This window comes from Penicillium subrubescens, assembly GCF_028828155.1.
Source record: "Penicillium subrubescens strain IBT 31985 chromosome Unknown utg000003l_segment0_segment0, whole genome shotgun sequence".
Taxonomy (NCBI): Eukaryota; Fungi; Ascomycota; class Eurotiomycetes; order Eurotiales; family Aspergillaceae; genus Penicillium; species Penicillium subrubescens.
Window position 1 is genome coordinate 435,444 of NW_026643153.1, and position 21,495 is coordinate 456,938.

The 21,495-nt window shown below is 48.2% G+C and overlaps 4 protein-coding genes across 4 annotated transcripts; 1 reads left to right on the forward strand and 3 right to left on the reverse strand.

Annotated features, from left to right (window-relative positions):
* Positions 1 to 12,903: 12,903 nt before the first annotated feature.
* N7473_004302 (uncharacterized protein) lies at positions 12,904 to 13,239 on the reverse strand (the record flags this gene model as incomplete). The annotated part of the gene is made up of 1 exon (XM_057150242.1): positions 12,904 to 13,239. The coding sequence occupies one exon, from the start codon at positions 13,237 to 13,239 to the stop codon at positions 12,904 to 12,906; it is 336 nt and encodes a 111-aa protein (XP_057010352.1).
* A 1,191-nt stretch (positions 13,240 to 14,430) lies between these two features.
* N7473_004303 (uncharacterized protein) lies at positions 14,431 to 15,072 on the reverse strand (the record flags this gene model as incomplete). Its single annotated transcript, XM_057150243.1, has 1 exon — positions 14,431 to 15,072. One exon carries the CDS (start codon positions 15,070 to 15,072, stop codon positions 14,431 to 14,433), a length of 642 nt encoding a protein of 213 aa, XP_057010353.1.
* Positions 15,073 to 16,044: 972 nt separating this feature from the next.
* On the reverse strand, positions 16,045 to 17,936 carry N7473_004304 (uncharacterized protein; the record flags this gene model as incomplete). Its single annotated transcript, XM_057150244.1, has 4 exons — positions 16,045 to 16,545; positions 16,636 to 16,739; positions 16,953 to 17,673; positions 17,727 to 17,936. The coding sequence occupies 4 exons, from the start codon at positions 17,934 to 17,936 to the stop codon at positions 16,045 to 16,047; spliced, it is 1,536 nt and encodes a 511-aa protein (XP_057010354.1).
* Positions 17,937 to 20,699: 2,763 nt separating this feature from the next.
* Positions 20,700 to 21,234, forward strand: N7473_004305 (uncharacterized protein; the record flags this gene model as incomplete). Its single annotated transcript, XM_057150245.1, has 2 exons — positions 20,700 to 20,871; positions 20,921 to 21,234. 2 exons carry the CDS (start codon positions 20,700 to 20,702, stop codon positions 21,232 to 21,234), a joined length of 486 nt encoding a protein of 161 aa, XP_057010355.1.
* Between the last annotated feature and the right edge of the window lie 261 nt (positions 21,235 to 21,495).

Sequence of the window (21,495 nt, forward strand, 5' to 3'; positions counted from 1 at the left end):
GCTGCGTGACGAAGTGAACTCCGCAGTCTAGGATCTGTGATGACAAAATCCTCGCAGGGGGGCGCTGCGTCACGAAGTGAACTCCGCAGATAGGAACTGTGATGACAAAATCCTCGCAGGGGGGCGCTGCGTTACGAAGTGAACTCCGCAGTTTAGGACCTGTGATGACAAAATCCTCGCAGCTTGAGGTCTGCTTTACCAACATCCTCCCTCACAGACCACGAGCCCTGTGTTTGTAAAAGCGTGCTCGATCGGGTAGGGCCTGGGGCCAGGGTCTACACCATGATCCTCTAGCGACATGCAGGCACCTCTCCGTGGTGCTAGGGACCAGTATTCAAGTGTTGCTGCGGCGCTTGAAGAAGCCAAGACCTGCACGACTCATCCCTGGGAACATTATGTAGCCCGGACCATGTAGCCCGACCCATGGGGGAAATCAATAGCATTGCAATGAAGACAAATTCTCGATTCTGACTTGTTCTAATGTATAGTTAGATCTTGTAAGCCCTATCACTGAAATTCCAATATAAAGGAGGACACTACGTGGAAATCCTTAAATCGCACGAGAAGCACGATCATACATACAGTATTGTCTTATCGAATGGAGACAATTGGATCACAGGCGACCCGTCAGTATTAGAAGCATTTGTTCACGGCGGTGTCTCCTTGTAATTCACGGATATTTAGATGCTTGCTGACGTGTGGACGGTATGGATGGTGTTGACGTGTTGATGGTGAGGACGGTAGGACGGTGTTGACGGTGAGGATGGTGTTGACGGTGAGGATGGTGTTGACGGTGTTGATGGTGAGGATGGTGAGGACGCTGCGTTGATAAACGGAAGTGGTGAAACGTTGAAACTGTGAATCACCAGGCGGTGAACCAGGCTCATCAGCTCATCCCTGGCACCGCAAATATTTGTCCGTTAGGCACAAGACCCCGCCCGCACAAGTTACTTTATCATTTGCTAAGTGTGCATTACGCGCTTTTCGACAGCAGGCAGGCTGACCAGCTTGTCAGGATCGCTTTTTTGAGGTCGTACTTGGCTGCTAACATTGTATCCCACACACATAATTCCACGGCGACGGTCAATCCAATGATTGATTATGGTTGCGAACGATCCCCCAACGAGGCTTTTGTTCAACGCAGCACCTGTTGACTGAACGACCGCTCTCGCAACATCAAAATTACATTTCTGTGCGGCGACTATTACATGGTTGAGGCGGTAGACTGGAATATTTGGCAGCTCACACTTCGCAAATAAACATGGGTGATACGAATTGCGGCTTCGCCAATTAGGACCCATTGGTGTTAATTTGCGGTCACGCTTTCTGACATGAGGAACCACAACAGGCACTACCAGATCCGGTAGGATCCATTAAATTGTTGAATGGCGAATTATTTAATCTTGGCTCTTGAATGTTGAATGGTTTGCATGTTTCTTGTCGTGTACTGGGTAATACTGTACGCAGATTCATGGCTGCATGATACTGTGATGCGTCTTGGACAAAATATATCTTGCCCTTCATTAACTCGAATGCATATTCTACACAACACCAACACCTGGGGGTGGTCGCAGGTGCCAGCAATTTGCAGGACTGCGTTCTTTGAACAGACTTTGCCTTTCTGATCCACTTTTCTTCACCTGAATAAGCCGATATTGAGACCAAATAAGAACCAAAACCTATCTGGAACTTTTTGGATCTCGGGAGGTGATCCGTGCTACATGATAAAGTCTCATTCCATTAACAACATTAATCGAAATGAATGTAATGCTTTTTGGCCTAGTGGTTACCTTCTCCACTGGGGTCGCGCGTTTCGCGTTCGAATCCTCCGAGCGTCGTCATTTCCGAATGATATTTAGATTTTTTGCGTTTGATTAGTTTCCCTTTATGGGTCTAGCCATTCGGTGTTTTCAGTTCACTTCCGTGTCGCGTTGTTGACTGCTCAAATATGACAGTAAAAAACAGGTTCGCCCAAGTAGAGTCGCGTCGCCTGGATTCACGTCGTCTCTGCACTTCCGCCGATCGCCTCTAGCGTCCGTCATTAACATAACGTGTCACCAAAAAGATGTTTCAACCCCCCTGCTCTCATGGCAAACCCAGTTCAAATATCGGGCACGCCTATGTTTGCCTCTCTGACCGGCAAGCCATCGGACGTCAGCAGTCCGCGGAAATAAGGGTCGTGTGCAGAGCTAGTTGGATCAAGAGTGGCCACATAGCGATTGCGGCCTCCTTGTCTTCCATGCGTGGCATAGTGGGCTTTGAGGTTATCGCGACGCGAAAAGCTGCGCTGGCACTCTGGAACCCAGCAAGAATGAGGTTTTCCAGCCAAGTGGCCGGACAGATGACGCTGAAGGCCTTGGAAGTAGCGAAAGCGACCTTTACACCCCGCAACGCTGCATTTGAATTGTCGCCGCTGAAACTGCCAGGGTATGCCGTTGCGACTGTGACTCGAGTAACCCTGGCTGCCACATATGAGGCGTGTGAATTCCTCAAAGTCGTGCCAGGAGGTCGTCCACTCACTGTCCAGCATCTCACCAAATAAGGCATTGTCGCTCGTATTCAGCATGGCTACACTGCATGACTCGGCAGTGGGGTTTCTCGCGAAGACTTCAACCCCAGGCTCCAAGGCAGAGTCGTCTTTGTACCATACGGGATTCTGATGCTGGGCTTGCTTGGCATATACATGAATGGAAAATTCCATGCTAGGCCAGATGTTGCCTAGGAAGCTGATCCAGTGTACTGCGACTTGGCTGTGACCAGCTTGGAGAACAGGCCATTGACAGGGGCCCTGCGAAGGGTAGGAAAGATTCCATTCTGCATGGCTCGTTTAGTGATGTGCTTGATTCAATCGCTCTATGCGGAGTAGACCGTGACTACTTACCCGTATGGTAGTCTCCATGATTGTCCTCCGCCGACGGGGGCGCTGTCTTAACCTGTGAATGCATTGGCTGATGGGCAGATTCAAAAATCTCTGGATGCACGAACATCAGGCCTTGAACAGGTTGGGAGATATACGTGAAAGGCAAGTCAGCAAGATAAAATATTGAACTTAGCTAGGAAGAGGTAGCGTCTAGCGAATGCTGTATTGTACGGGATGTGCAGGTGTTGCAAGTAGACCCGCTTTCTTAAAATCTTGAGCCGTGTAAAGAATCTGATTCAACTGGCCTCAATCATGCGCAGCTGTGTGAGCATGAGCGGGGAAGGTGATCGTTTCACCGGGAATTAGTCCGTTGATTCACACTATCAACGTTTGACCACCCCAATATTACGCTTAATTACATTTGCAGTCATTCTTTTGGAGCAATTTCTATTTCAGTTCTGAAACGTACATCGAAAAAGATATAACTTCTCGTACAATGTCGCGAAGTATCTAAGCATCTTCCATGATCACGCTCGACCTAATATGGACGATTCCCATGCCCGACCTGGCAAAGACCAGCCGGAGGATCGGCCCGCAAATAACCATCCTCCGACCAGCAAACCTGCGCCCGAGAATCAAGACATCCCGCAGATTGCGGTCGATCCACCCTCTGACCCACCTACAGTGAGTAGGTAAAGCACGACCGTTTTGATGATTGAGCTGACCACTGCTTGACAGCCCGAGGATCCACAGAGACCTCCCTTGATGGATCAGCCGTTTGAGCCTGCTATGGAAACTCTCGCACGGCTCGAACGTGAAGACCCTAAACTTGCGTTCCAAGCCGCGAGAATCGTGGGACTGTATCGGCGCTTGTGGGAGTCATGCACATCAAAGCATACAGAGGGAAGCAAGTTAGGCAAAGAGAATCACGGTCTACGAGAGACTCACCGACATTTGACCGACGAGAGGAACAAAATGCAGTCGCATCACGATGATCAAATTGCTCGATTGCAATTCTTTGATCAGGCGCTGGAGTCATCTCGGCTTCGACTGTCTGATATTCTCAAGGATTGGGACCGGTACCCCGAGGGGGTCCTAGCTCAGAGCACAGTGAATGATGGGGAGTGAAAGGAACATGGCGGCAGTAGAACGATCATCGTCCGATAGGAGATATTTTGGGAAATTCAAGATGATGATAACACTATAACAGACCCTTCCACTTTTGAAGTCTCTACAGTAGCGCCTCATTGCGAGGGATCACCGTAAATGATATAACCAATGAAAAAACCGACTGTGTCAGCAAGGGTTCACAGAAGTCTCAGCTATGCCATTGTTGTTGAAGAAATCGTCCGTGGCTGAAATCAATTAGTGCAGATTAAAGTGTGATTAAGATTTGATCGGTAGTAAAATGTCCTGGGGGAGGCGGCCAACCATGGATAGCTGTAGTGGAAAAAGTGTCACAATTCCCAACACAGGTCTCCCTTTACGGGTTGAGTTGAAATGGAATAACGAATCTTTTACAATATTGAATTAGATTATATCGAAACTGAAAGGACTTTGAAAGTAGGAATAGAACAGAAGCTGATTGTAAGACCTGGGAGGAACACTCGTAGCCAACATATTGACTAGGTAAGACAGTCGCACACAGAAGCTATGAACAAGCGATGTTGGCCATAGCAAAAGCAAGCGATTGCTCACAGGGAATGAGACTCACACACATAACGGACACAAACAAACAGCCAGCTCTTCTTGTATTCCCCTTTATCGTGCTATAGAGACTATTTCAACTCGATCATCTTGTAAGCGCGTTTCTCGCTCGCCTTCAAAACCTCGACAATCCCATCATTTAAGGCAGCCACAGCTTGCTTGTGGCCAAACAGCTCCAGAGCCTGATCGTTGCAGCATTAGCGCAGTACATCACATTCGGTGGTCAGCTATTCAATTGACCTCTGGAGAAGACGTTGCTCTTCCTTAAGTCGTATCTTCAATGCAGAATCGACAACGTAGCATTTCCACAAGCAGAGGTACAAGTCAAGAAGGCCGACGATAGGAGCTGCGAGGGAGTTGTGATGACGCAATATGTATTCAAACTCCGTGGTGAGGCTTGCTGAAGCAGCGGGAGCCTGAATCGAATCAGCATTGTTATACAATAAGTGGGAGGTAATTTCACCTTGTTTCCGCCTGCCGAAATGATTTTCTCAGGTGGTTGATCGTGAATTTGCTCCGGCAATTCGCCGTTAACCTCTCGGTGTACGTGTTATCTTTTGGAGGACTGGAAAGTGGGGGAAGACAAAGGACGTTTCGAAGGGCTCATGGTGTTCGTGTTGCTGGGTGTAATCTGACTCTCATAAATGCTTTAAATAGGCCGCAGATCTCTTCATGACATAGTATAGATAATCTCACCAGTGCAATGGTGGCCTTCAAAACGTTGGCGTTCACAGTTTATTAAAAACGATCAAGTTCCATCAACGTTGAGACTTGGTCCGTCGAACCCAGTCTTTAAGTCGATAGCCTCGACTGCCTTTAACTCTCAGATCATTGAACGGAATCCATCGCTATGGAAGAAATCCAACGTGACCTGTGCAAATGGCTACAGGAAGCACAGCTCGGTCGTGTTCGTGTCGGATTTTGTTGTCAAGCTGGGGGTTGACCAACCTTCCCTTGCCGGCACAGGTTCCGTATTGGACGGCGTAGGTCAAGGCACTTTCTCCCTTTCGATTTTGCATCCTAAAATCAATATTCCTATGACTGAGTAGAAGTTCGAGAACGTCTGTCGATCCATGTTGAATAGCTCTTATCAAAGGAGTCTTTCTATGCAGGAAGGTGTTGGCATTGGCACTATAAAGAAGCAGGAGCTCCGCCCGAGTATAATCGTTGTCTCTGGCTGCTAGGTGCAGGAGATTGCTGTTCTGGTACTGAATGTTGTACTTGAGGATGCTGGGTTGCAACCTGCAGTAAAGATTCCAATATGATTTGCCTAAGGAGACTATATCACGAACGTTGAGCTGAGTGATAACGAGCATGAGAATTTGGTTTGGTAGGCTTTGCAGGATTGCCTGCAGGAAATTAGCCAATGCCCTCACAAAAGAATTGAGATTTTTCAGTAGTAACATCAAACAGACCATCGTGGTAGATAAGCTCTTATAACCTGTGAGAAGTATGCAGAAGACGGCAAGCTTGTGGATAAGACGAACTTATCACTGCTTTTCTAGGAGGGTTCTGAGGCTTTATATTGGACGCGGTTTCTCGGGACTTCTGTTCTAAATAGACAGCTCCTGAGAGCCAATTGCATGTTCCTGGAGATAGTGTGTCCACCGCGGGATCATGCTTGTGAGCTCCAGGGGGCCCAGGATATCCTAGGTGCTCTTCTAAGACGACTAGAGCGTGCAAGCGACTTGTGGTGGGGCATAACCCGCCAGAATGCTTGGCCTGTATGCTATAATGGGCTTAACTGTTTGTGGTTGCCTACACAGTATCGACTGTCTAATCCGTCTTTATTTGCTATACTGTATCTGCGACAACAATAGCAATCGGTTGTTCGTCTGGTGCTGTGCGATTATTGGTGCTATCTTGATGTACAACTTTAAAGCAGGAGCGTATAGTGGACTAAAGTGCTACGAGAGATGTCGACGCCTCAACTACTGATAACTTTACAATATCCACGAGAAGTCTCGGCGCTAGAGGCTCGTACCAACTAGTTAGCTATTAGAATTCTGGGAATTTGCCGTTACTTTCCTGGGTCTAGCGATTGGAGCGTTCCGATTTAAGGAAACCCGGGGATTTAAGGTCACACAAGCCTCGGCTGTTTAACAGAAGTATTATGGGAAGGGCGTCCAAAGGTATTCTCATTCATGCTTTCTTTGATAGTCTAGAATTGTATCCTCCGGTATTGTTTACATCGAGTGATTTTATTGCTTCTTGCTTATGACGTATCAAGCTCTCTATTTAGTTTCCTAGTTGTCTCCGAAATGGCTCGACCACAGAACCTGAACGTTATCGCGGGTGTCCTCGGTGACATCTTCCTATTCTCTATTTGTATTTTCTAGTATGTCAGCGTCTACAATGTCGAAGTTGTGGCTAGCCTAGTCTCCCTTGGCCAGATATTCTCCTCCTGCAATGCCGGTTGAACTTTCAGACGACCAACAGATTCGTATCAAAACTATATGGCTAAAGGTGATTCCGGATGGTAACGTGTCTTCCAAGACATATTGACTGGTAGTCAAGTTCCTTAGGACTCGATTTTTGGGATTGACAGATGCTTCTATGTCCGAGATAGTCGCTGCTTCCTCCTCTTTATCCGCGTAAGACCAAAGTTCGAACTTCTCCTCAACGACGTCGTAGCGAAGAGGCTTGGATGTTGCATCGCTCTCGGCGGAAATTAGGTGGAGATTGTCTTGTTGAATCGTGGCAGGGAGGTCGTCTGGACTCAAGTAATCCCCAATGCAGATGATCGGCATGCCAGCCCACTCGTCTTCAATCAGTTCACACAGTATGTTGGCCTACGACGAAAAAAGTAATTCTGACAACTTTCTACTAAGTAGTTGTGTCGTGTACTCGCGTTTGGACGGGCAAACCACCAGCCAGTATTGGCCTATTGTTTGTTTCTTCGTTAGACAGGATGGAACAGAAGTCTTAGATCGTAGAAGTGAAGGCCGTTAACCGATTAGAACAAAGTTGAATGCGCGAGAGACTAATACTGGATGCAACGGGAAGATGGTACGCTTGTGGATTAGATGAACTTGGAATATTGTTTGTCTGGCGAGGGGCTTGACCTTTATATGTTGGTCACGACGCCTCAGTCGTACCATCTCACTGAATGGCTCCTGGAAACGCATCAAATGCTCCTGAAGACAGTGCGTCTGTCGCGGGGATCATACTTGTGAGCTCCAGGGAACCTTGAAGAGCCTAGGAGCTCCTTAATGATCTCTGCAAGCATGACTGGTGACTTGTTGCGGGTCTATGACTTATCAGAATGCCACAGGGCTGCATAGAGAGGCGGTAGCCTTCGTTCAATTTATGACTATGAAGGCAAGGAGACCTCAGCTACAGAAAAGACATATTCCTTCACTACGGTAGGCAGCTACGTATGAGAGATGTTGCTGATGAAGTGAATTCGTATGATTTCAGACGAAGCTATACTGGGGTATAAAGGAGTGGCTTCGGCCCTTGGTTGGCATCTAAATTATTAGAATCGTTTCTCATTCTAGCATATCACCAAGTCATATCTTCTTACCAACCGTGGGGCCGTTTTATTCTTTACGAGATAGGTATCGGGGAGGCGCGAATCTGCTGCGGGACTACTAAGACGGGCGCACCGTGCAAGAACTCCATCAAAATCAAAGACATCAAGGCTGGCCAACAGCAACTAGCAAATCTTGCAACACGATCACTCGACTTCTCGACTTTACGACCTATTTTATGTGATATTGCAAAAAACTTTCTCTGTGCTAGATGGCACCGGCAGCGACAGGCAAACCACGTTGGCCAGAAGTGGTGAGGCCGTGGCTCGCAACGCGGAACAAGCGGGTTACATCTCCGAGGATGCTTCTGTCGCATTTGATACGGATGCCAGTCAGAGCCAGCGGCCCACTCTCACGAGTCCCTCCGAGTCGGAGATTCCCCGCAGGGTTACACGTCAGAACGAGGGGATAATACCACCGGTCCGTGACTCCGTTCCTGTCGGGCCATTGGAAAGGACAGTTCGATACGTCACGGCATCGATGCTGCGCACTGATAGTGTTCCGTGGTGTATCTCGTCGGCTGAACCAGCTACTCTGTCCGGGTTCAATATCGGGGCGGGGATGCAAAATCTGGAACTGCACAGTCTCACTCGTAGCGACGAGGTGTCTTATATACATTGTCTATTCTGTCTGGGTGACGACGAAGACCAAGCGGATGAGAGCGTGATCCTCCGTTGCAAACAGTGCCGGGGATTAGCTTACCTAGGCTGCGTGGAGGAGTGGCTGGAGAAGCGCGAGGTGGCATCTAACGTGTCCTGCTGTGCCTGGTAAGTCTCGATTAGCCTCCCCAGTTACTTCAATGCTTATACGCCGTAGCCGAAGGGACGACGCTCTGGATGCCCTGCTCCGCCCGCCGAGGACGATTACGACAAATCCCGACATAGATGTTGAAAACGCGAGATTATATGCACCTCCAGTGGCGGAAGAGACGAATACTATCGAAAACCCTCAGCGGGCCGGTTTAGCCCGTCTCCCGGCGCAGTTAGTGTCATCGCGCCGCAGATTAACAATGTCCGGCGCGGGACGCAGTGTCCGTCGGTCAGTCCGTCTGGCTAACCCGACTCCTTCGCTTCGCCGGTCGTCGCGTCTGAACCGATTATAGCCACAAGGTGGTGTATACGTCGGTGGTGGGTAGATGGATCGAGTGTGCGAGGCAAGGGGCTAATATTCATTCGTAATATTCCGCACATGCCTAGACAGTTGTTAGATGACCATCCGTTCTGGTCACCGCCGCGAATCAAATTGCGCTGCATATGTGCGAGAAGACTAGTAACACGCACCCTTAATAATTCATCAAACTTTGGTGATATGGATGCGGAGACCAGGAGATTTGGGTGTTCGATTGTAGACAGTCACGGGCGTGCAATAGCATTGAATAAGACAAATCAGAGTCAACTCGGACGCCTGTGGAACATGTAGAATGTTAGCATATCGTACTTGAGTGGAATACAATGAAATTACTATCCGCGCTCTTCGCGCCTTCCCATCAAAGCCTTATATGCAGCAGAGAGTGCAGACCTTGTCCGAATGTTACTGGAGAGTAGCTTTGACATCCTCATATGGCCCCGGCGAGATTCGATTGGACGGGACCCCGTAGAAAGCCCGATCCTCGTTCAACGCAATCATAGCATAATATATCGATGCGTGCGATAGACCGGTAAAGAGGTATATTCGGTGTGTCTAACGAATGAAATCGTTTTCGACGCCAGTATTGATCGTGTGTGACAGACCAAGCATTTCCATGACCACGTCTCTCATATGTTCCGCGTATTGAGGAAAGTGGACTTCGGTTTCAGCGGAGTAAATTGCTTCGCCCTTGAAGTTTTTGCGCATTTTCTGTACCGAGATTCCTATTCAGTCGGATTTGTTAGCAGGCCAGTCGACATGGCGGTTTCTAGGTTGGCATGTACCTTGATAGTTTAGCGCCGAGTCCTCAGATACCGAGATGCCATTCATTTCGCCTGCGATTGTTTTCAAAAGGGTAGAGCATCCTGATCCGGGCTTTCCCAGCACAATCTGACGAGCGAATTGCTGATGGCAGCCACAGGACATCACTTCGTTTGGGAGGGCTACATGATGAGTTTAGCTATATTAATTTGACCGTGGGTGACCACTTACCTGCTTTCTCATGGAGAAGCGCCTTTCGGCACTTGCGCAATTTCCTTCATGCAGCACAACATGATAGTCTGGGCCTTTCGGGCCGAGCATGCGAAATGCTTCCGTCTCATTGTCTTCCCAACTGACCAGAATGCCCCCGGGTATGGCTTCAAGTTGATGCTGTGCGGCAGGTATCGCAGTCGCCGTCCAATCTGACGCATGAACTTTATTTCTGCTTGTCGAGCCGTGGGATGTGCCTTGAACATGGACGCAAATTGATCGAACCAAGAGCTCTTCCACCACATGGCAACAGAAAACGGTGCGTTTGTGTCGGCAGGTTGATCGGAGACCAGGGCCGGTAGAACGACCGGTGGTGCATACAAGCAAAGTCCAACCATCGGCAATGTATCTTGAGCGTACCCTGTCCCTTGTCAAAGTATACGTTGACTTTGCCGGCCAAGCCTCGGACGTAGACTACCTAAATATGGTCGGTGAACTTCAGCAGAGCGAAGTAGGCTCGCAACGCGCGGTCGACTGTTCTTGCGAATGTTGTGTCTGGGATGACGTAGGGCTTTGCATCCTTAAACAGCTCTTGCTGCTTCTCTTCGACGTTCGGATGGGGCAGTGGGCACGCAGTATGTGCCACAGCGTGTCGGGTAGGCGTGCCGGGCGCTTGCCGAGGCTGTCCCGGATTGTGTTCGTGGTCTGTCTGCATGCCCGTTCTGCCGACGCCAAAGATCGACGAGTAGAGGCAAGATGGTGTCTTCCTGCTTGCGTAGAGCCTCCTCCCATATCCGTTGTACTTGGCGAGCCGCATCCCGCCAGGATGCCAGTCTGCGTCGATCTCGGCAGGTGGTCAAAGAGGCAAAATTGTACGCGAAGAGGAATGCGCCGCCCACGGTGGAATTGGTCAAGGTGATCCCATTGTGATACAGCTGACCTCGCAGCTGGGGATCAAGAATTAAGTCGCCATGTGGTGTGGAAATGATGCCGGAAGGGTAGGTGAGCCCGCGAATGTCCATCGTCGTCAAGCGGAGCCAATTCACAAACGCGTCTAGCGCGACGGGTCGGCTCGACTTGGCCCGCGTCGCGCCGATCACCACTGCCACATGGTAACGTAGGCTTGCCATGTCGAGGGCAGGATCGGTCCACTCGATTGACTTGGTTTTCTGAGACGGTGCGACAGTGCAAGAAACCGATGCGTCTGTGTGCATGTCAAACCTCCAATTGCAACCACTTGCGGTGATACTCACGTTGTAGCTATCGAGAGAGAGAACCAGGACCGCCAACTTGAGACCTTCGCCGTAGCGTCCCACAAGATGGTCGTGGGCATCTTTGGTTAAGAATCACATACCTAGAGCCTTGACGGGTAGTTACATGCATGCATTTGCGATCGTGATTCGACCGGTCTTTTTTTCGTACTGAATGAAACCCAGTGCGCGTCGATTCTCACGTTCCGCTGGCTGCAAGGTTCTGGTCGGGAACAACGATTGAGAGATGGTCACCGTGGTCTTCCAAGAATGGCTGGAAGCTCTGACGGTCAAGATTGAATCTTTCTATGATGGCGTCCTTCCTGCGTTGATTAGCGTTTGTCCAGCGGAAAAGGGGGGCACCTACCAATTTTGGTACAATTCCCGAAAAGCATCTGCTGGCATCCAGTCTTTGACGTAGCTGGGGAGATGCCGAGAGGCACCACGCATCGGGGCGCTCGGTATGTAAGGAATGGTGGTTTCTGGCATTGGAGCAGCTCGCGTTCAAGCTGCCCGTTCGCCTGAGCCATGAGGCTATCCTCCTCACTCGCGTCGGTATCGTGATTGGTTGTCATTCTTGACCATCCCGTAGGTGAACCAAATATGAGTTGGTTTTGGGAAGGCAATTGACTGGAGAAGGGTGATAGTATTTATATTCTGGCTTTCGTATTGAACCACGAAATCGATTACAAATGTTGAGCAACGGTCATCTTCCTATCATACGGTAATAGTCTCATGATGAGGAGCAAGTGGCTCACTTCCTTGAGTCTTCCCTGTCGAAATTAAGAAGCGAATGCTGTTATATTGTTGGTGCTGCAAAGTTGATCCTTAACGTTGACGGTGGGGCTCAGCATTTTCGGGCGATGCGTTAGGCAACGGTGATGGCATTCGACCACTGCTTTCCTGCTTCCCGCTCAATATTGAGTCTACACACTTGTATAAACATCCGCACTTACACTGGTGACTGAACCGAGCCTCCAGACCTTCGGCCACAGGAGCAATTTTGCTCGAGGAAAAGGAAATTGCTCGATGCCTTCGGGCATGGCGACCGGCTAAGGGGTTTATTGGCTTCTCTGCCCTGCGTCACCTGTGCGCAGCACAATATACAAAGTGTCATGAACAGATTGGTGTTTTCCATGAAGCACCAATCACAGGACGGTAAGTTGCTAATATTGTGTTGGGCTGACATGGCTATTGGACCACGAGAGAAAGTACATGGACTAGAAGAACAAACATTTCTGGAATTTTTCATCAACTCATTTCAGGTGCAGACACATAAACGGCGACAATAAAATGTGATACAGTATAAGCGTATCTTATCCAGTAGATTAGTCCATCCCTAAAAGCTCCTTGGTGGGTCATGCAATCGCTTCTTATGGAACCCAACCTATTTGGTTTCTCCGCACCTAGAAACTCGCTCTCACATGAAGACAATTGGACGACCAAGGAGGGGTTACTATATCACAAAATAAACTAGAGACAGAATAACCACCAGGGATCCGAAGACAGCCTCACCAATACTTCCGTAGTACATCATGCCGTAGTATGGGAAGTGGCTCGCACGAACCTCAAACTCTTCAAACAAGGTCTGGTAGCCACGAATGGCATTCGCCACATAACCCTCTATGAACAGCACTACTAGGCTCAGTATGAATTGAGTACAAGCAAAGTAAATTGCAGTGGCGTTGTCATCTTGTAGAAGTCGCGGATGGGCCATGAGGACAAACCCAAAAATAGAGAACAAAGCCGACGGGATGGCCGCAATGACCATACAGTCGAAGACTTTGGTCATTATTTTTTCGAAAGATATGGGCAGCAAGGGATCCTTGGCTCTTATGTAGTCGGATCTCGCGTAATCCCGTAGAATGATCGAAAAGTGTGCTGTTGCTGAGCTGAAGCTGGCTATGGATAGCCAGGTAATGGCGCAAAAGAGAACCAGAAGACGCAAACGAACGGCGTACCCCGTAGAGTATGTAGCCATCATGTAAGCACAGGATTGTTTTCCCCGTCTAGATCTTTAATGCCGATGCGTTAGGGTCCGCAAAGAGAATGAGAGTAAGAACGAATATTGGAGAACGTGAAGCCACGATGGTTGTGGGGCACGGTATATGTATTATATACTGTCCCTGGAGCACAAAGCCTGAAAAGGTTCCTTGGGCCAGTGGAATGTGGTATTAATTGTATTAGGTCAGAATGTTGGATGAAAACTGTTGGTATCACCAGCTAGGTACTGTGTACACAGTTAAGTGGACAGTGTTATGCCGTAAAGCAAAAAGTCAATTGATTCAAAAATGTAGATAGATGTGTGTTCTCCATCTCCAATGCCCCTGAACCTCAGACGGCGGGAGCCGCTGCTTAGCACGATTACGTACAACCTGTCTTTGCTTATTCTGACGGGAGGATATATCCCGACACTGGCAACTTTTCTCTTGTGCAAAGGCCAGTGTCCTTAAGTAGGAAATGAAGAACAAAACGAACGAATGAAAAAGGGTCAAAAGAAAGATCAAAACGAACGGTCAAAGCGGACAATAAAAAAAATCAGACTGCGCCTTGTTGCACACCTAGACCTCGCTGTACCATTCTATTTTCTCTCCACCCATCCCTCAACTCGCACTCGTAAGGTGTTTGTGGTGATGAACTTCTCCAAGGCCTTGTTGGGTTCTGCCTTGGTCATTGCATCCGCTGGGTTGTCGCTCCCGTTGATCCACCTTATCTCTATTATCTCCCTTCGCTCGTATGACTGGCGAAGTGCCATGATATCGATCATCAGACGCTTCTCCTTGGTGGTTCCGAGTTTGACGAGGCATTCGTAGAGGGAGTATGAATCCGTGTATACGATGGTAGGAATCTTTCCAAAGCTAAGTTGGTCTATGATTATCTTGATTGTTGTGCCAATTGCAATTGCTATATCGACACCTCCTACTATTCTATAGATCTCCGATGCCAAAACGCTTCTGGTAACTCGTTTGCTCTTGGTTGAGCTCTAATGGATTAGGTTTCCTATGATCTCAAATTCCTCGCTCCTTGTGGACTCGTTTGCGAGGATGATCTTATATCTAATCTGGGAGCTAAAATCTTTGTTGTTCGCGAATGATCCATCGACGAATACGAAGAGCTTCGCCGTTGATAGGTTAATTGTAATATATTTGATACCCCTGTCTAGGTTCTTCATTTGCCATATGATGCGTTTGTTCAGCGCGTTGACGTCGGCTTCTGTGGGGTCCTGGTGTTGGGCGGCAACGGATAGGTCGAATGCAGCCTCCGGCTGGCAGATTGTTGCAATGTAAGCTCCGCGAGCACGTTGTTCTATGTATGCGTGTTTAAAGTCCTTGAATTTGTGGTCGATGAGCTTAAGTTTCTTGCCCTGCTCCTTCTGGCGTAACTCAACTGCAGCGTCTCCTTCCTTCTGTGTTAGAACGCAGCTATTGAATATCAGCGGGTACTCTGGAGACAGTGTATCCTTGGGCTTGGCGCTGAACTTTGCCTCCGCTAATTCCTTTTCTTCAAGCGCGGCGAACTCGTCGGATCCCAAAATCAGAGTATCGTCGGTTTGTATCCCGACCACGCCGAAAGCTCCTTTTGCTGTTGAGATCAACAAGTATGGGTCGTAAGTAGATGTGACCATCCCGAGCCTTTCCCGGTGGTGCTTGTGGTACGTTGCCCACTAATGGGTTCCGGCTTTAGGGATCCCGTATAACGGCTTCCGCACTACTATAATTGTGCCTGTCGGGAATTTGCTCTTGGTCTCCTTAGGGAGATGTGCTAGAATCAGTCTGTTTAATGAGGTCGTTGACTGGACATATGCCTGTGTTATATCCCGGATCGACAGACTGATGCCTTTCTCGCTTAGTGACGGGGCGAGTGTAATGATAATACGTTGGCTGGCTCGCTGAATAGTCGGGGATTGCGTGAGAATTATCCCCTTCCCTTTATTATTGTATGCCTGGATAATAAGTCGTGACTTCTCGAAGGGCGTACCCGTAGCTTTGCCTTTGATCTCGTTGACTAGGCGCGAATTGAAGATGCGTATGCTAGCGTGCTTGATTGGATCGTATTGTACGAACTCGAATACGCCTCTGGCTATTAATCCTTTAATCTCCTCGTTCCGGGATTGTTCGAATAGCAATCTAGGGGTCGTGATGACACCTTTATTTCTTAACTTGATAGACAGTTCTATATCGGCTCGTTCTTTATTTGTTATAAGCGCTATTGAAACGTCTTGTCCTTCTTAAACAGCGTTGATGAATTGATCCTCGAGATCTTGATGATGAGCAGGACCTCGTCGGGTGCTCCGCCGCACGACTGTCTGCGGTTTCGGTTTGTTCTTCGATCCTGGTGGTCGTCCTCGACCTCGTCGTTGGATTTCCGTTGGTTTATCGGGCTCGTTAATAGGTCTCGAGTCGATAATCTTATTCATTTGGTCGTCCTCTACCTTAACACAACGTTGACCTCCCTCTCCCTCTGGGAGCTCTTCTCTATAGTAGGGCTTAACAACCGTTGATCGGAACTTCGTAGGTCTATATGGTATATCCACAGTACAAGTCTCTCTATCCACCGCCAAGAGCTTATATGGGCCCTTCTATCCACCTTTCTCGCGCTAGACTCGAATATCCGACTGTAATGGTAGGTTCAATGTGGCGATTGTACTAGGGCCGTTGCGTATGGCGAGAGCGTTATTCACCTGGCGTTCCGTATGTAGGCGACGGACCTCTTTGGTTGCAGCGCGAATAGCCTTAGCTCTCTTGATTACCGAAGGTGATGGTGGATCTATTTCCGTTATTCTCGGGTATGCCCTAAAGACAAGCAGTGTTGGGATAATTCTATCTGGTCCGGCTGAGTCGTTGACAGCCTTCACGGCCATTTGCAGGATTATCTCCTTGTCAATGTTCTTATCCTTGAGCTTATCTCTGAGAATTTCGTAGGCACGGCGCAGCAGTGTATGGTATCGTTCTACCTTCCCTACGCTATTGTGAGCTTCTACGGGGACCTCCTTAACTTTGATTGACATCGACAATGCAAGCTGCTTGAACTCTGTAGATGTGAAGTTCTTCCCTGTATCGTGCACAACGTAGTCCGGGGGTCCCTGGTAGGTATCGATCTAGTATGTACGAAGTGTGTCCTAAGCATTGCGTGCAGATATATCTCTTAGGAATCTCGCAGCACTAAATGACGTGGCTGTATCGATGACTTGCAAAACGGGCTTTCCTTCGAGGTACAGGATATCGACGATAACCGAGTAGTTGAACTTATAGTTATCTTTTAAAGTGAATTTGAATCGTCCTGGGGACTTGCCTTTTATCTAGCAATAGTGGCAGAACTTCGTGAGGTAGTCGATGCACTGCGAATTTATTTCGTGCCCGGCACGCTGAAGGATTCGGGTCAATCTTCGCACTGATGGGTGTCTAAAACGTCGGTGGAGTTGCCGTAGCTCCGTCTTAGTGAGGTGGCTCTATGCTGCTATCTCCTCTAGATTATGTAGCAATATCTATGGGTGTCCCCACTTACGAACGATAGGCACTCTCTTGTTTCCTCGCTCAAGTACGTTTTTCTTGTTTCTGAGCTCCACCCCTATAGTATCTATGTCCTTGAGGTAGAAGAGAAACGGTGTGTTCGTGGGAAGGATATGAAACGTAATAGATCTAATTGGGGTATCGACATCGGCAGTCCCTAAGGAGACTTTTGGATCTCCGACTCTAAATTTGATTCTATGTTCCCTAGCCCGGGACGTATCGAGTCTGACTCTGGGGTCGAGCTTGTATAATGCCCTAAATTGAGGCTCGCTAGCAGACGAAACACTAGAGGCTCCGGTATCCGGTATGATACCTTGGAAAGTGTCAGATGAATACCGGTTGTCAAGTGTGAACACTTTAATGGCCTGTCCGTTGGCTTGTCGCTGCTGGAAGATGTCGTCTTTAGTGAAGAAATGGTATGCTGACTGGTCGTTTAGGATGGATATTATTCTAATCCCGTCGACTTCCCCGAGCTCTGTCAAGAATCCCTTGTGCCTGTTATCCTCAATAGTTATGTCTGCGAGCATCAGGGTTGATTTATGCCTATTATTGCTGTCTAGCACTTCTGTCTCCTCCTCTCCTTCAAAGTCGTTGAGGAATATCTGGAAATCCTGTGGGGTGGCCGCTTGGCCCGTGGTGAAGTAATGTTGCTGGCGGAAGTTATTGAGTGATTGTCTTCGTTCCTCCCCGGTATGATACTTCGACCAGTATCCTGGCTTTCCACAGACATAGCATCTCCCCTGGCGGGGTCCTTGATTGCCCTGTCGACTTCCACGGTAGCCTCCTCGTGGTCCTGATCCACGAAAGGGAGTGAGTTCACGGTTGTTACCGAGTCTATAGCTTCCTCTGCGCTAGCTATAACCTCCGCGGCTGTATCCACGACCTCTCCCTCCGTATGTCCGGTCGGTCCAATGCTGATCGTGTATCTCGTACTCCTTATACGCCTGAAATTGCCCCGACCGTGGTGAAAAAGCTGCATTAGCAACTGCTGATCGCAGTTCCGCTTGCACTCCCTCGAGAGTGCTCGCCGGCCTATATAAGGAGAATTTACATTCCTCAACACCTCTACAGGCATTTATGGTTTGTTCCCGTAGGGTCGTCTCCGAGCGGTGTTCGGGGGGCAATCCTGGCTGGATCTTCTCGAGTGTTTCGAAGAGGATCTCGAGGCACTCCGGGCGCGATTTCTCCGGATTTTGAGCAATAATACTCGGAAAGGTAGTCTCTCTCTATTCCGTGATATATCTTTGACGGTTTTCTTCTGTGTCGAAGTGCGCCCTTATCATGTCTATCATTGTGGGGAAATCTCTTGCCTTTCCTTTGATCCGTGTGAAGTAAAATTTCTCCGCTCTCCCCTTAAGTATAAGGGAGAATGCGACGTGGAACTGATGCTCCTGTAGGCCGATCTTTTCACAGACGTCGTAGAACTTGACTAACTTAGTGTTGAAGTCGTTATATAGTCCTCCGCTATACTTGTCGTCCGTGTTGCTGTACTGCCTCGTTACTGCTTCGATTATTCTCGGTAACGGTATATCCGTGGAATATTGTTGGGGTCTACCGTAATCGGAATGTTGCTGTCTGTGATTGTCCACGTAGGCTGTATCAAGCGTGATGGATCTGGCTTCTTCCTATCTCTGGTCACTTCGTTCGATGTGTGGTTTCTCAAGATTCGTTTGTGGGGTTTGAGGATTTAGTGGGTTCACCGAAGTAGCTCGTGCTGCTGGGGAGTGTGGTCGGACGGTCGGTGATCGGTCGCGTGCAGGGTTCTATCTAGAGCTGAAGTTGTCTGGGTGCTCCTTGAGATGGTCTTCGATCTCTTCTTTGGTCTATTCGTGCTAGGTGACCTCTTGGAGACAGTCGTATAGTCCCTTCGCGTAGGATGTCCCTATGCGTACTCTGATCCATACTCCGTGGGTAATCAGGTAAAGTCGAAGTATCTTCAGTGCGGTTTTGTTGGCCATCTTGAATGTGTCTAGGGTCCACCCGTTGAATTCTTCACGAAAGTCATTCTATAGGGCACGATCGGTGATGCGCATTATGTTCTATGCCTGCATTGTATATGCTATATGTCTGTTCAATATCTTCTCCGTCTGGTTCTTCTCGTCGAGTGTATCGATAGATTTCTGCTATGTTTCCTCCTCAACAGCGTATCCGAGGTTGTCTGGGATTGGCATGGTTGTTTAATCGACGGTAATCGTGAATGAGATGGATAAACGAAATGAATGTGTTGGGTTGCGTGTCGTGACGGTACTGCAAGGTGTTTCCCGTTAACGCGTTGTTCGCGTGGTAGACGCAGATCTTCGTTGCGGTTTCAACTGTAGATCTTTTGGAAATCCTCCGTGTCTCAAAGGTACTGCAAGTGTTTCCCAATGAGATACTTTGATGTCCTTTAGCACACCTTCCGCAATGAGGGTACTGCAGAGTGTTTCCCCGTTCCCTTGCGGTCAATGCCTCTTCCAGGTCGTGTAAACCGAGCTGTTCTGTGGTTGTAATCAACCACTGATCAGTGTTGGTATCACCAGCTAGGTACTGTGTACACAGTTAAGTGGACAGTGTTATGCCGTAAAGCAAAAAGTCAATTGATTCAAAAATGTAGATAGATGTGTGTTCTCCATCTCCAATGCCCCTGAACCTCAGACGGCGGGAGCCGCTGCTTAGCACGATTACGTACAACCTGTCTTTGCTTATTCTGACGGGAGGATATATCCCGACAAAAACCTTTCGCGTTAGAGTGAAACTGTACGTCCACTATCCCGATTTGACATCCCAGGAGCAGTAAAGTAGGTCACAGACCGACCTAGACGCTCCTAGGCGCAAGCTGCAGGCTGATTGATTGATCGATTGATTCATGAAATGCCCCAGCCGCCTATTTGGTAGTTATGTGACGTATGACTATACTCGTTGACTCGTGAATTGATATAAATTTATACTCTTCCAGTAGCTATATCTCGAAGGTATGCAGCGTGTGGCTATAATAGGTACTCTTACTCCCACGTTCAGAAAGCAAGCCGTGCCTTGGAGAAATGACGTCCTTTTTGGCTCCGACTAGTCGGTCAATACCCAGGGTGGATGACACTGCAACCATGTGACATACATGTTGGCATATGAGAGGTTTTATTTTAAGGTCATTGAGCATCTAGCTCCGCTCATTCCTCTCTCTACTCGTGATAGGTTCCTTCAAATGTGTGAATTGGCACTCTCTCAGCTTAGTGTGAATGAAATGCTCACATAGAAGAGAACACAATAAGACGGAATTCTGAACTTGGGTCTACCTGAAATCTCGATGAGTCAAGTGTTCCATGATACAACTTTCTAGACCATTGAACCGTTCAACAAGACACAGTTGATAATATTACCACCACAGATTACTTACATTATCAAAATCATGAGAAATAAATGCGCCATAGCAAGAGTTGCCTTTATCTGAGGTGAGCAGAAATGAGCCTGACCTAAATGCTACATTCTGAGGTTAGAAAAGAATTTCCAACGTGATTTGTCGTACGCCCGTCACAAGAGCCCTTAAAATAGTCAAAATTTAATGCGGCCAGATTAGAACACCATAAGACCGACACGATACTGTATAGGTAATAGTCAATGACAATAATAATGCCTGACAGAGACCGCTTTTACATATAAGCATCTCCCCTACTCCTCGATTTTAACATCTAAGAAATTCTCTCCGGCGATCAGAGTAAATCTCATTGCGAACTCCGGGAGACAGATTGGTCAAATTGCACTCAGAAACATGCTGCTTTTGATGCCAATGGTTTTAACGGGTATCTGGGCCCGTGTATCACTTGGTGGTACTCTCAATGTTACTGCCAGTGATGATGAATGCCGAATTTGGTCGAATCATAACCACGGTTGTGACGGGTACTCTGCATCTTTTGCCAAACCCAAGGGAGATGACTGTTCAAGTAAGTACATCCACCCTCGGCACAAGAATCATAAGGCTAAGGCCTCTAGGTTTGAGCGAAATGCCCAATGGATCCCCTGAGAACACTCGGATCGAGGTGGCCTGTGGCACCGAAAACGGCTCGCCGGCTGCGTGGATTGAGGTCGAACGTGATGGCCAGGTCACTTTCTTCAACCAGAATGGAGATAAGTCGACGTGCGTTTTGAACGATGGATATAAGATCGGAAGCTGGTGTAATGCCACAGACTTGTTTGCCCCCACGACTTCCTCCTCAGCTTCGGTGATTGTCACATCTCCGTCTTTTCATACCGACGGTTCTGTCACTTCTCAGCCCACATTATCATGTGCCTGTCCTGCTGTCTGAAGATTCTGGGTGATTCAGGCAATATCATTCAGCTTGGATATGATGTTATTCTATGTTGTGGTCTTGCTGTAGATTGGTTACTTTGCTGTTCTATCTGTTTGAATGGAAGTTAGATCTGTCTTTTGCCCATGTACATTGCTAGCTTCTTATCATGAAAACATAAATTTCAGAAAGACCATGACGAAATAAAGTGATCGGATTGGCTTTAAAGCAAAGCACCTCAAATTCTGGAAAGACTATTGAGACTTATGACCTTGGATG